This window comes from Diachasma alloeum, unplaced genomic scaffold, assembly GCF_001412515.2.
Source record: "Diachasma alloeum isolate Michigan unplaced genomic scaffold, Dall2.0 Dall_scaffold_00177, whole genome shotgun sequence".
Lineage (NCBI taxonomy): Eukaryota > Metazoa > Arthropoda > Insecta > Hymenoptera > Braconidae > Diachasma > Diachasma alloeum.
Genome location: NW_021680343.1, coordinates 1,134,415 through 1,149,214, shown reverse-complemented (window position 1 = coordinate 1,149,214; position 14,800 = coordinate 1,134,415). Strand labels below are relative to the sequence as shown.

The 14,800-nt window shown below is 37.4% G+C and overlaps 2 protein-coding genes across 2 annotated transcripts in view; one reads left to right on the top strand and one right to left on the bottom strand.

Annotated features, from left to right (window-relative positions):
- LOC107037133 (periodic tryptophan protein 2 homolog) overlaps positions 1–2,634 on the bottom strand; it is a 7,612-nt gene extending 4,978 nt beyond the window's left edge. The window contains exons 1-3 of the mRNA XM_015255521.1: positions 2,527–2,634; positions 1,512–1,624; positions 1,223–1,446 (exon numbers count right to left, since the gene is read on the bottom strand). Of these exons, the coding sequence (XP_015111007.1) occupies positions 1,223–1,446; positions 1,512–1,624; positions 2,527–2,544 (355 nt within the window). The 5' untranslated portion in view covers positions 2,545–2,634. The remainder of the gene's footprint in view (positions 1–1,222; positions 1,447–1,511; positions 1,625–2,526) is intronic.
- A 2,619-nt stretch (positions 2,635–5,253) lies between these two features.
- Positions 5,254–13,125, top strand: LOC107037488 (V-type proton ATPase 16 kDa proteolipid subunit). The gene is made up of 3 exons (XM_015256059.2): positions 5,254–5,586; positions 8,839–9,028; positions 10,077–13,125. Exons 1-3 carry the CDS (start codon positions 5,511–5,513, stop codon positions 10,282–10,284), a joined length of 474 nt encoding a protein of 157 aa, XP_015111545.1. The 5' UTR covers positions 5,254–5,510; the 3' UTR covers positions 10,285–13,125.
- The last annotated feature ends 1,675 nt before the right edge of the window (positions 13,126–14,800 follow it).

Here is a 14,800-nt window from a genome sequence, read left to right as displayed (position 1 = left end):
AAGTTAGGGAATTCTCCTCTTCCTGCTTAGAAATATTTGGAATTTCACTGAACTTGTAGTGGAATCTGAAATTTTATCATTTGTTCCCTCCCAAATCGAATTTTTTTTAAATTGTAATTTACATTCTCTGAGGTATCTACAAATTATTTCTATGTATTTGTGGTCAGTTGTACCCCGAAAGGTTTAGGTGGTGTATTGTTATAAATTGTTGACTTAAAACTCCGGTACACGTCTTGGAAATTACAAATTTTAGTCAATTATTCCATGAGAACTAACAGACATCCGGAAAACTCAGGTAAATGTGTTCTTAAATCTTCCATTAATTAAATAATTTAGTATAATTTGGTACTGAATATTCATGTTTTCATGAAAAATTTAAGTAAGTTAGGGAATTCTCCTCTTCCTGCTTAGAAATATTTGGAATTTCACTGAACTTGTAGTGGAATCTGAAATTTTATCATTTGTTCCCTCCCAAATCGAATTTTTTTTAAATTGTAATTTACATTCTCTGAGGTATCTACAAATTGTTTCTATGTATTTGTGGTCAGTTGTACCCCGAAAGGTTTAGGTGGTGTACTGTTATAAATTGTTGACTTAAAACTCCGGTACACGTCTTGGAAATTACAAATTTTAGTCAATTATTCCATGAGAACTAACAGACATCCGGAAAATTCAAGTAAATGTGTTCTTAAATCTTCCATTAATTAAATAATTTAGTATAATTTGGTACTGAATATTCATGTTTTCATGAAAAATTTAAGAAAGTTAGGGAATTCTCCTCTTCCTGCTTAGAAATATTTGGAATTTCACTGAACTTGTAGTGGAATCTGAAATTTTATCATTTGTTCCCTCCCAAATCGAATTTTTTTTAAATTGTAATTTACATTCTCTGAGGTATCTACAAATTGTTTCTATGTATTTGTGGTCAGTTGTACCCCGAAAGGTTTAGGTGGTGTACTGTTATAAATTGTTGACTTAAAACTCCGGTACACGTCTTGGAAATTACAAATTTTAGTCAATTATTCCATGAGAACTAACANTCGATGAAATTTCAATTTTGTTTCCAACAATGTGCGAATTCGTTTGAATGTCTTTTCTTCTTTCTGAAGACACCTTCATAATAACTTCAGATTTACTTCAAGTGATGGATTAATCTCTAAATAATAGTTACAAAAAAAATAGTGATTTGAATGAAATCTAATTAAATAATTTAGTCAATTACCTCTATTTTCCTTGCAGACTGCAAAGTGTTTTCCATCAGGTGAGAATTTAACACACTTGACAGGTCTTTTAAACCTGTACTTGTGAATGCTCATTTTGCTGATCATACTGATGATATGGGCCTCACCCTCCTCGTTGATAGCAATGAGTATATTCCCATTTGGGGATAAATCAATAGCAGTAAAGTTGAATCTGGACTCCACTGGGAGAGTAGTTGATTTATTGCTGGAAGTGAGAATGGATTAATTACGTGGAATTTGATCATTAGTCTCTGCAGGAAAATTTCTCACTTCTTCAAGTCGAATACAGTAATTCTGTTTCCAACGGGACTGACGACAGACGCTCCATCAGGCGAAAATATTAAATCTCCCTTTCGGTACACTGTACCGAGAAGATTACTGAACTGTAAATAAAGTAATTAATAATTTAGAATTATCTTCAGGACCATGTGAAATCAAGGATGCGACATTTCCGTAATTATTTTAGCTGCATCAGGCATTTGACATACTTATTGTGCAGTGAAATTATTAAACTAAATTTTAATTCGAAAAATTATTGACAACCGAAGCGCAATTTACAGAAATGGCGATAAATATGAATCAACAGAGAAAAAAATTCTAGTTATCAGGGATGCCAGGATTTTGAGATTGAACGAATGAAAAATAATAAAATCAAGTGAGTTAGTCACTAATTTCCAGCGACAGGCATGTCCATTTTACCCCGCCGTCCCCTACTTTTGCCATTTTTTCTAATGTTCAAAACTCAGGAATGAATTTAGGGGAGGGTGGGGTAAAACGGACACTTTAGAATTTTTTAAAATTATTCATAACTCAGAAGCAAATTGATCAATTGAGCTCAGTTTAGGCTCGTCACCAAGGGAAAGACTTGTTCTTTGTATTGAAAAAAAAATTATTAAATTTGATCAACATTTCAACCCCTCATTGACATTAAAAAAAAAAGTCAAAAGTGTCCGTTTTACCCCAACCTCCCCTAATTGTCCACTCGACGGAAAAAAAATCCCGTTTCATTAAAAATTGAATGAGCTATTGACATTTGAAAAAGCCTCAGAAGTGTCCACTTTGCCCCATTCTCCCCTACATTTTTAAAATTCAATGATTAATCCCAAAAATTACGAGAATTCCCCTAAAAACTGGAGCTTTCCTTCCCTTGTGCCTAAATAATTCGGAATATTTTGTTTATAAAGAGCAGAGGTTAGGAACAGAGCACGTAAACATTCGTCTAAACCACAACGTCAGGCATAAAAGAACAAATGTATTAAAAAATGAAGGAATTATTCTGTTTTACCTTGTACGCGAATTTCATTCTGATTAATTACTCCATAAATTCGGGTGTTTAAATATTTAATTCTCCACCGTAAAAAGTCAATGGAGAGCATGCAGAGTACCATGCGTGCTTGACATTTGAATGGAGCAGCGTTGACTTCCGGTTGCGTTCACCGCAGCTCTTGGCGGCAATATTCAACATCTCCATTTTCCACATCTCGAGAAATCAGTTTTGACTCCACTCGTGTGAACAAATTGATAACTCACTGAGAATTATTACGAGATGATCAGCCCAGTGGTGTCTTCCTCACGATGAGCGAACCTATTGCATAACATCCGATGCAACAGTAATCATGGAATGAGAGGGAATCCAAGGCCGATGGTAATCGCACTACCGTTTACTGACTTTTATCTGATGAAGATATTGACCTCAGATAATAGAAAGCCGTAATCGGATAAGACTGAACCAATTAATGGGTCAGCAGTAAAAATCTAGATGATCAAATTTTTATCGAATCGTCTTGAACTTCGGGAATGAAAAAATTAATTGAGTCACGAGTTCTTGCGCTTCAGAAACGCCCATGTCTGTTTGAACGCCGTAAAAATGAATCAAATGAGCATTGAAATCTTGGGGTGAAAGTAAAATGTAGTATTCGTCCTCCGAACAATTGTGGCATAAATTGTGTTATAAATTAGTGAAAAATACCCCAAAGAGGATTTAATAATTGGAATCCCTGGAATAATGCTAGAATTATTGGTCACGCGCTCCCAAACGCCCAGGCCGTTTCATTTGAATGTCATAAAAATGAATCAAATGAGCATTCCAATCCCCTAACCAGGACTCACAAGCCATATCCCCTAATAAAATTTATAAAATTAGACTTTAACGAGAAATGAAAAAATCTCCACCAAATTGGGAAAAAAATATCGCAATTTTATCGAGGCCGAGGCTGCGTTCGCCCTCCCGAGCCTTCTCATCTTCGAATTGGGGCATGAAGGAATAAAATCAAAAGCATTCGCCCCACAAAAATCGTCCAATCACTTTAATCAACAAAAAAAACCCAAGAAGACAATGACCCAGAAAATTAATAAATTTTCGTGGAAAAAAATAGTGCAAACATAAGGCCCAATTCGCCTCCCGAAAAATCGTGGCATTATATAAATTAGTAAAAAATATCCCACAGAAGATTTAATAATTGGAATCACCAAATTAACGCTAAAAATATTGGTCACGCGCTCAAAAAACGCCCAGTCCATCTCATTTGAATGTCGCAAAATTGAATCAAATGAGCATTCCAATCCCCTAACCAGGACTCACAAGCCATGTCCCCTAATAAAATTTATAAAATTAGACTTTAACGAGAAATGAAAAAATCTCCACCAAATTGGGAAAAAAATATCGCAATTTTATCGAGGCCGAGGCTGCGTTCGCCCTCCCGAGCCTTCTCATCTTCGAATTGGGGCATGAAGGAATAAAATCAAAAGCATTCGCCCCACAAAAATCGTCCAATCACTTTAATCAACAAAAAAAACCCAAGAAGACAATGACCCAGAAAATTAATAAATTTTCGTGGAAAAAAATAGTGCAAACATAAGGCCCAATTCGCCTCCCGAAAAATCGTGGCATTATATAAATTAGTAAAAAATATCCCACAGAAGATTTAATAATTGGAATCACCAAATTAACGCTAAAAATATTGGTCACGCGCTCAAAAAACGCCCAGTCCATCTCATTTGAATGTCGCAAAATTGAATCAAATGAGCATTCCAATCCCCTAACCAGGACTCACAAGCCATGTCCCCTAATAAAATTTATAAAATTAGACTTTAACGAGAAATGAAAAAATCTCCACCAAATTGGGAAAAAAAATATCGCAATTTTATCGAGGCCGAGGCTGCGTTCGCCCTCCCGAGCCTTCTCATCTTCGAATTGGGGCATGAAGGAATAAAATCAAAAGCATTCGCCCCACAAAAATCGTCCAATCACTTTAATCAACAAAAAAAACCCAAGAAGACAATGACCCAGAAAATTAATAAATTTTCGTGGAAAAAAATAGTGCAAACATAAGGCCCAATTCGCCTCCCGAAAAATCGTGGCATTATATAAATTAGTGAAAAATATCCCACAGAAAATTTAATAATTGGAATCACCAAATTAACGCTAAAAATATTGGTCACGCGCTCAAAAAACGCCCAGTCCATCTCATTTGAATGTCGCAAAACTGAATCAAATGAGCATTCCAATCCCCTAACGAAGCCAAACCAGACTTTAACGAGAAACAAAAATACTTCACCAAATTGTTAAAAAAAATATCTCAATTTTATCGAGGCCGAGGCTGCGTTCGCCCTCCCGAGCTCCCCACCTTCGAATTGGGGCATCAAGTAATAAAACCAAAAGCATTCGCCCCAAAAACTCCTGTCATCCCTTCAACCAACAAAAAAAAACCCGAAGAAGCCAATGTTCCCGAAAATGACTGAATTATCTTGAATTTACTCGTTGCAATGTCGAAAATAACGCGAAAATTATTGGTCACGCGGTCGTCAATACCGGAAATGCGAGTGATAACGTGGTACGCCGTCTTCCGGCCGGTAGAGCTACAAGTACCTCTGACGTCAGGTCATAAGAGATGAAACGGCCGCCGCGATTGGTCCTTCCCCTGTATCCGTCCACCCGCACGCCAATGAGAGCGCCCATCGGTGGTCACGGGTCTGCCGTACGGTCCTTCCACCTTACTCGTCACTCATCACATGACCCGCCGCCACTGTACCCAGTAGGCCCTCATTTGACAGTGCCACTAGTTTAGTGAAGTGAGTGCGCGAGGATTGATTCATCGCCAAGAGCAGTTAACGGGCCTTTCGTGTTTCAATCTAAAATAAATCCTCCCCCCGACAACCTGTAAATACTCGCTGACCCTCGAATAAGCGTTTTAAAAAACGTTAAATTAAAAATCATTAAATCGGGGGGTTTGTTTCCGTGTTGTCGCGCTAACTCAACGAAATAACAAAATGCTAGACGAAGAGCATCCCGTCTACGGGCCTTTCTTTGGAGTTATGGGCGCCGCCTCTGCCATTATTTTCTCCGGTAAGTCCTCCTGTCCACGGCTATTCGCATGTATTTTTATTTCAGGCTTCATTCATTCGGGGGCCAACAACCACAGCCACTCCGAAAATACAATTTTCAATAGCAATTTGGTATTTTCACTCCTCCCCGAGAGGTTCACTACAGCCTGCAGTGGGCGGGGGGGAGAGAGAGAGAGAGAGAGGGAGGTGTATCATTTCGGAGAAACACAAGTGTGTTCATTCTCGACGAACACGCCATTTTCCGCGTTTATCATTCCCTTTTCCAAAATAATTACGAGATAAGGAAAACTCCGCGGATCGATGGTTCTCTGGTTAACCAGTGGGGTATTGCAGCTGGGTAGGGATGAAGTGTCCCAGACGCGCCATCTCGTGATTATTTCATCTTTCCTCGGCATTTTTTCTCCTTCGAATCAATTTAGACTCTTCTCAATTGCTTTTACACCGAGTTAACACTCGCCAGCGAGTGGAAAATCTCACAGGGAAATTTGTTATCTCCTCGGACGAGTGATGAGCCCTCGATTCCTCCCGAAATTCAAATATTCCAGATGCCCACTCGACCGATAATTCCCCGTCTCCGGTACGAAATACTCATTGTTTCGTAATAATTGAAAAACGTGATAGCAGGACGAGTGAAACTTGTGCTCCACCGATGATTTTCTACCGCGATTATTTCGTAACGCTGACCTCGATCAGTCTGGTTCACGAGCAGCATCTAATTGCCCGTGAAAATATGAGGGAAAAAACACTACGAATTGGCATAGCAATGAATTCCTCTCTCCCTTCGTTTGACGCGAAAGGCGGAATTTTCGGCGATCGATGATCAAATACCGAAGACTGAATTGGTGGCGCGCAGCGGTTTCCCTTGGTTGTCCCTATCGCGGGGAGATCAATACGAATCCCTTTCCCTGCATTTCTTCCTCCGGCCAGTCCTCACCCTGGAGATCCCCCCCAGGCCCCGCTACACCCCCCGCAGCCTCGGGAAAAATATTGAAACTCATTGGAAAAATTCGAGTAATTGGAAATGAAAAATTGTCAGTTGAAGACGCGAGGGAGATCTTGATCGACAGCCAAATGGGCCAGCCAGTAAACTCTCCCGTTGGTAATTCACAACGCGCCTGTCTCGACTCTCTGCGCATTCGCACGCACACAGAGAGACGGCAGGCATGTCTGGTGACTGGCCAAAAATCCTCACAACTGATGTTCTCGGTGATTCTTGCCATTAAGACGAAAAAATTGATTTTCCAGGCTTTCGGTCAATTCGATTGACTGAGGTGCACATGGAGAGTTGCTCTGTGCCACGCCCCCGCAGCTCGCTGTTCTTACATGACTGTCATGTGACTGCCAACGTGAGACTCATGTGACTCGTGGGCTGGGCCCCCCACGACCATGGGGTTTTCTTATTTAATTTTCGCTCAGTTCGGAATTAAATGCCGTATCGATCGACATGCTTGCATGGGAATAGAGAGGAATACTTGCGCTATTGTTTCTCATGCATAGTCTCTTTCGAGAGGTTTTTTCGAGAGAGCTGTAGAGCACTCGGGCCCCGGTGGAACCAGCTGATCAATAATCATGCACGTGAAGAGGAATGGGGAGGGAATAGGGCTCGTGTTTCGGGGAATTAGGGAAAATATTTTGCATTCCTACCGGGGGTCGCTGTTACTCATCGGTGGGGGTCATAATACCGTGTAATGACCGTAGTTTTTGGTTTATGGAGGTGAGGGTATCTGGGGGCTGGGGGTTTTCGAGGATTTTTGGGCCATTATGATGTCGTTTGCATCTGGAAAGTGGCTCGGCGTCGGCATTTTACAGTGGAAAATTCAATTCAAGGGATTTTTCAATTTTTCTATGAATTTTCAATTTTTCGTCCTGGCTTGCAAGCTGTTTTACATGAATGGTGCAATTTTTTTTTTATAATAACGAAATTAGTGATTCGTCATGTCACTGGTTTTTGAAAATTCATGCTCGATTATTAAGAATTTGCGCGAAATTCAGGGAGTGCAAGATTCTGTGATTTTGTCAGTAATTTTCAGAGTGATGACACTGATTTTCAGGAACTCATATCTCATTTTTAGGAAAATGTCACCAAATTTCAGTGATAAAAATGAGTGAGGATAATTTTCATGTCTGAAAATTAGTAAAATGTCCCTGAAAATTAGAGCTCTTTTCCCTCCGACTACAATGAGTTTTAAAAGTCGTGGGATATTGGAGTGAGATTTCTCATGCATTGATGATCGATTACAGCTGTCTAAAAACGAATAATTAGTGCAAAAAAATGAATTGTTTATTGTTCGTTCGCCCCACAGACGCTTTAAATATTAAAAATAGTCCAGGGCCTCCAATTTTCGAGCTACAGAGGTTTTTTTCTTTCAAAATTCTTGAAAAAATGTGTACAATAACAGTTACGAATTAGTTTTTCGGAATTCCACTCCTAAACAGCTAATTTCGTTTTGTTTAACATAAAAATTTGCGCCAGTCATGTAAAATAGGCAGAAAAATAATCCTTAAAATATTTAAAAAATATTCTTGATTCTTTCAGAAATATTTTTCAAGCTATTTCACATGAATGGTACAATTTCTTATTAAAATAATAGTAAAATTAGTTGTGTAGGAGCTGAATTTCAAAAAAACTATTTGCAATTTTCACTACACATGTTTCCAAAAAATTTGAAAAAAAAGAACCTTTGTAGTTTCAAAATTGCAGGCCCTTGACTATTTGGTAAACGAGCAATAAACAATTTTTTTTGCACCAATTATTCGTTTTGTAGACACATATAATCGATCTTCAATGTATGAGAAATCTTATTCCAATAGCCCGGGACGTTCAAAACTCATAATAGTCTCCCCTTAAAAAATACTTGGGCCCCCAAGATTCACCGAAATCCAATAAATGTACCACTCCTAGGAGTCCCCTAAATTGACTCCTCGTTTGGTTTTTCAACCTTAGAAATGAATAATGATATGAGAGTAGCGAGTGAAACACCTTATTTACCCTTCACTCACCCATCATGTGATACCAGCGAAAAAAATCCACTGATAAGGCCGTATTAATGCTCACCTAGGCACCGGCGACAATTATTTACCCACGTAATATAACCCAGAAATCCATTTTCCAGCGTTAACTTTAGGAATTAACGTTGTGGGAGAATAGTTCGTACGACGTCACAATTTCATCCCCGGATAAATCGGATTTAGCGTAGATGAGGGGCGATGGGTATTGACTGGTCTTTATCGTTTTCGTTGTGTTTTTTTTCAGCTTTGGGAGCGGCATATGGCACAGCGAAGTCTGGCACGGGTATTGCAGCCATGTCTGTAATGAGGCCTGAACTCATCATGAAATCCATCATTCCCGTTGTCATGGCGGGTATCATTGCCATTTATGGTTTAGTCGTAGCTGTACTCATTGCTGGGTCTATACAGACACCCGACCAATATCCCTTGTACAAGTAAGTTGTGGAGTTGGTGGACACGATGAAGAGGAAATAATTCAATTGAATTTAATTATTCCAGTAGCCAAGCGATAAACGGTTCAGTCGCCTCGGCTCTCTGCTGAGATTTTGAGGAGTATCTCCGAAGCTCATGGAGATAATGAAATTTTCGTGATTACCTTTTTTGGAGACCTAATTGAGAGCTACAAAAAATGTCATGACTAAAATTTTACTGTCTCCTTTAGATTACGAGATATTCATTAAAAAATGATTTTTTTCTCTGACTTATTCGTCTCGGTCGTCAATTTTTTCTCATTATAATCAAATATCTCAGTATAAGTATCTCATGAGTTTTTTTTCATTCATTTTTATTATTTTTGATCATTATGTATTCATTTATTCATTTAAAGGGAGTAATGCCCGCTTTTATTATCTTTAGATTTGAGAAAAAATTTGAAAAATGATCTTTAAAAATTTTCACGATGAAAAATTTATGTTGTAAGGTTTATGGAATTAGGTGCATTTAACAATGAAATCGATCCCATTTCTCAATTGTGACAATGTAAGCTTTTGCGAAGAACTGTCCATCAATTTTCCTGTTAATCCTCTATTAAAAAATAGGTGAAACATTTTCGGTCAGCAATCTACTTCGCCAAGCCTGCGCTGACCTTTCAAGGTCTACGTGGGCTTTTCAATATTAATTTTCACGTTATAAAGTTTATGAAGTTGAATGAATATAATGGAGAAGTTATTCTCCAATTTTTCAACCATATTTTCCCGTTCATATTTCCTGCATAGCGTAGCTATCACATATATATTTATAATAAAATTAAAAAAAAAATTAATATATTTATCCATCTATTTAAAATTTGATATATTCATAAGCTAAGATAAACTCGAAATATTCCTAAATCAAAAATGTTTCACCTATTTTTTAATAGAAGATAAAGGACCCCAAAGTCAAAAAAATTTCACCACCTCCCGAAGAAAAAATATTTACAAAAAGCGAGTGACAAATCAGAATGTCGTAATGTCGTAATGTATTAATTACCCTCGAATATTCTAGGGGTTTCGTTCACCTGGGTGCTGGTCTGGCGGTCGGTTTCTCAGGCCTGGCAGCAGGCTTTGCGATTGGAATAGTGGGTGACGCTGGTGTGAGAGGTACAGCCCAACAGCCACGTCTCTTCGTCGGTATGATCCTGATCCTCATCTTCGCCGAGGTACTGGGTCTCTACGGTCTCATCGTTGCCATCTTCCTCTACGCCAAGAATTAAAAAAATTCACAAAGAAAAAAAAACCTGCAATTAAATGAATTCACTGAAACAGTCGAGGCAGGAATGACAAGACACTATTGCCTGCCGCTGAAGAACAAAATTGATAAAAAAAACCAACGCTCCCTAAAGAAACTAAATAAATATTGCAACATATTTCGACGTTTTACTTAAGAGAAGTCACATTTCTGCATATTGTACCCACCATCAAGCATCAGATCCTTGTAATCTCATCATTGTTAAATATCAAGAAGATTAATTCGAAAAATTTAAAGACACAAAACTAACGAAAAAAAAAAACGCGACAGACAGCAATTCGAGTCCTGTTTCTCCCATAAAAAATGTGTGTACAGCAGTCGGCTGCAATTGAGCTATGGATGATTAAAAATAGTGCGAGATAATTGAAAATAATCCACAACAGTATGCAAACACGAATGACCAGAGATGTACACAGCGAGAATGAAGGCACACAAACCATGAAAAAAAAAATAGCCACTATTCTTGATTCTCCACGCCGAAGATGAACCTTTCTCTTTCATTGTATAGTAATCATTTTGTAGTATAGTTTGACATTGAATTATCAATTAAATTAATCGGCTCTACTCAGTGTATAAAGATTATAAACGGAAAAAAATGAATGAAAATACCATTAAAAATGCGGTTCTATTGATTAATGAGAAATACTTAGCACAATTACTGTATTATGCAAAAAAACAGTGGAAAATAATAATAAGCGGCGTATGGTGTTCTGTGGATCAATGTGAGCGATGAAAATTCATGTTAAAATTTCATAAACCACCAAAAAAGTGAAAAAAAAAACGCGTTGAACTGCACGTGAGCAAACGACAATTCGAAATTGGGTAAAAATTCAGCATCAGCATAATAAGATTTGTACATTTAAAAAATCCTGCTTTGAGTTTTTTAATGAATTATTAATTATCGAGCACATACGCGTCAGTGCGCAAGGGAGGAATGCATCGTGAGGAATGGATTTCTGATAGCGGGAACTTTGCGTGTATACTAGAAGGAAAATATTAATGAATTGAAAAATATTAACAGAAGATCGATACTCGATAGTATTAAGTCAATTTCGTCGGGGGCTGCTTGAACTTGATTGAATTAACGATGAAACTCTTCGATGAATTTTCACGAGAAGTCGACTCTCTTAAAAAAAATAGAGTAACGACAAATGTTCGGGGATTCATGGAAGCTAAATAGTCGTAAAATCCAAGAATTGTTGCAATGGCCAGCATCAATTCTGCTCACCATCCACAAATATCCAGGAATGTAAAGATAATAATTAAAAACACGTGATGATGCGCCAGAAGATGAACGAATGGCGCATTAAAACCGAAATTGAGGTGTACGAGGCCCTGAGAATGGTCTCGTGAGGCGAATAAATGTTAAAATGAAAGAATAATGAAAAACAAAATGTAACAATTTGTACATTCCATAATAAGTTCGTTGAGTCCATGGGTAGCGGGTGCGCAGGGAATTGTTTCAGTGCTAACGAGAGTGAGGATTAACCCTGGGTCCACAGGGCTGATTGTCTGGGAGCTGGCAATTGGCTCTGTCTGATTCCTAGATCCTCGAAAAAAATCAATAGCCCAATGAAAACATTATCCATTGAGTGCAGTCTCGCGAGATTGAATCGATTGAAAGAATTACCTGTTAACCCGTTCACCGTGTTTTATTGACTGTGGCAGTATCTCCTTGTATTACCTGATAACAAAACATCGAGCTCAACGTATAGAGGCATTTCCGGGCGAGGGAAGGCATTTCTCTTTGCTTCTCAATTCGAGAATAACACTATTTCGATTAAATAGATGTTGATTACTTCTGTTTGATTGTGATGAATGGAACGGGATTAATTGTCTCGAGTGAATGCATATCACAGTGTTTGCAAAGTTCTCGCTTGAAAATGCCAACTATATTGGGGACAGACTGGATCGAAATAAATCGTAATGTGAAAACAAAAAAAAATTACCGCTCTTTCGATCATTCTCGCGGCGACGGGTCAACATTCGGTTGGAGGGAAGATTATGTGGGATTTACTTGCCTGAGAATGGGGACGAGGATGAGAAGGACAGAAATTGCTGGAAAAGACAGTTTTTTTGAAATTGAAAACTTCCAGAACATTTTCTGCGATTGAATAAGAGTCGTTCCCTCGTCCTATCGATTCACGAAGAAGAATAATGTAGAAACAACGCAAAAATGTCACAATCCAGACGATTTCCTCTCTCCCCCCTTTATCCGTTCAAAATGTCAATGAGAAAAATACTATACGAAACTATTGTATTCGCTGATGAGATAAAATAACGCCGGGAGAATATTTAAAAAACCATGTTATCAGTTGCAATAGTGCGCGTGTAATGTACATACCACCATTGATGCTTGAAGCTATTATTGCACGTACCTAGGGTAGACTAGAATGAGGTATTATTGTACCAAACTTGCGTAGCTGTGTGAAAGATAAAAATTCAAATAACTATGAAATAAAAAAAGAACTAATGACTAATGGAGCAATTATCTGAAATTGTGAGTGAGAGAGTGATGAGAGTGAGCGATAGAGCGTGATTCAAGATGAGAAACAATTAACGATTTAGTAGATGAATATAAATGAGGAAGCACTGGTATAGAGGGAGGAGAGAAACGCCGTCGCCACCCCCCCCCCCTTTTTAAAATGAAAAAGAAAAAAAAGTACTATCTTCCAGTGTTACTTGTAGATTCATTGTTGAGCGCTGAAAGTGATACTGATCAATAATTATTTATGTTATATGATTCGTCCTCGATGTTACAGAAAACAAAAAAAAACCGTGTTTAATAAAAATTTAATTTGGACAATTGCCATTTTTCATATCCTTTTCTCATCATTAATTTCATCAACTGAATGAGGTGAGTAATTTGGGAGTGAGAGGGTGTTCATAAGGCTCGTCTTCAGATAAATTTTCACTCAATTATTTTTTTCACATGTTTACAAATTAATTAATTAATTGACGACAGTTGTTATCAATCGTTGACGTGACTGATAGTTATCTTCGTTAGTCTCTCATAAATGTATAGATTTTGCTATTTTCTTTTGTCGAAATGATATTACAGTGGGCTATAAAAAATTGAACCTGAAATCAATCAATCATGAGTAAAAATGATACCAAATACATGCATCGCATATACCTATAGATAACACCTTATCACCAACATGCCTACAGTCCAACCACCGTTTTCAACTAGTTATTTATTTTGTTTACAAACGTTTTTAGCGTTTTATTCGAATTCCTAAAAATTGCTGAGGACTGGCAGTGAGATTCTTACGTCGAGAATGCTGGAAAATTCGTGAGAACTAACAATTTATCATCGAGTAATTTCATATTTTTAACGAGGAGATACTTGAATCGTCGAGTGAAACAGACGCACAAGATGTATATTCAAACATTTCACTGTTCTCTTCTTCTCGTATCAGATTAACATGGAAGAGATTACAGCAGAGGTATGTCACGACTAATAACAAAGATATCTGGAGATTAATTCAGTGCGTAGTCAACAAGATGTCACGGCAATTTCAGTGGCTGACACGAAAGTAAATCATCTCTAATCATCTATAAACTGCCCGATAAAAATTGGGAATATGATATCTGTTTTTTTTGCTTCTGTTCATTTCACTTTTTATCTCTAACACCAGGAGAAATTCGAGTGGTGATAATTCTATATACATACACGTGCCTGAATACGTATCAAATATACATTAAGGCTGAGAGTAACTGGTGCAACACTGGGGCTTGTTCTCATAGTCGTCTCATTTTATTCTTCATCATTCTGGTAAATTTCAGTTAATATTTTCCTCACTGTTTATCCTGTTCCTGTAATTTGTCGAGAGATTCATTAACAATTTTCATTCGAGTAAACTATTTGTTTTTCTTATCGTTGTGCATTCATCGCAACTCACGCCAGAGATATTGTTCAAACTTTGAGAATTATATCAGTACGATCTACTCGGATACAAAGAATTTCATTGAACAATGACAGTCGGTCACGCACAAGTCATGAGATAAAACGTCATCCCAGGGATTATTCATATTTTGATTTAAACTTCAAAATAGTTGTGTTAATTTCACGTCATTACTGGTTCTATTATGATTTTTTGTCCATTTAATGTCCGAATTAAATTTCTCTACAAATTCAATTGTATTTTGCATTCGTCGGAAATAATACTGACTTTATTTATACATGGATTGTTCTTTTTTTTTTCTCTGTAAATTGTCAAATTCATCGGGCGTTACATACAAAAAAATTTATAGAAAAACCCAGGGAATTTCCTGCAAAATTCTGTTGAATTTATGTTGAAATTTTTATCAGATTTTTGCAAATAGAAATGTTCAATGGAGAATATTTTACGGTAAAAATCAGAAGAATTCGATTTTTCCTACGTTTTTTTGCTCCATTTTTTTCAATAAAAAAAGAAAAAAATTGAGTGAAAAAAAATTAATGTGGAGGAATTCCTCCAGAAAATTCTCCTGATTAA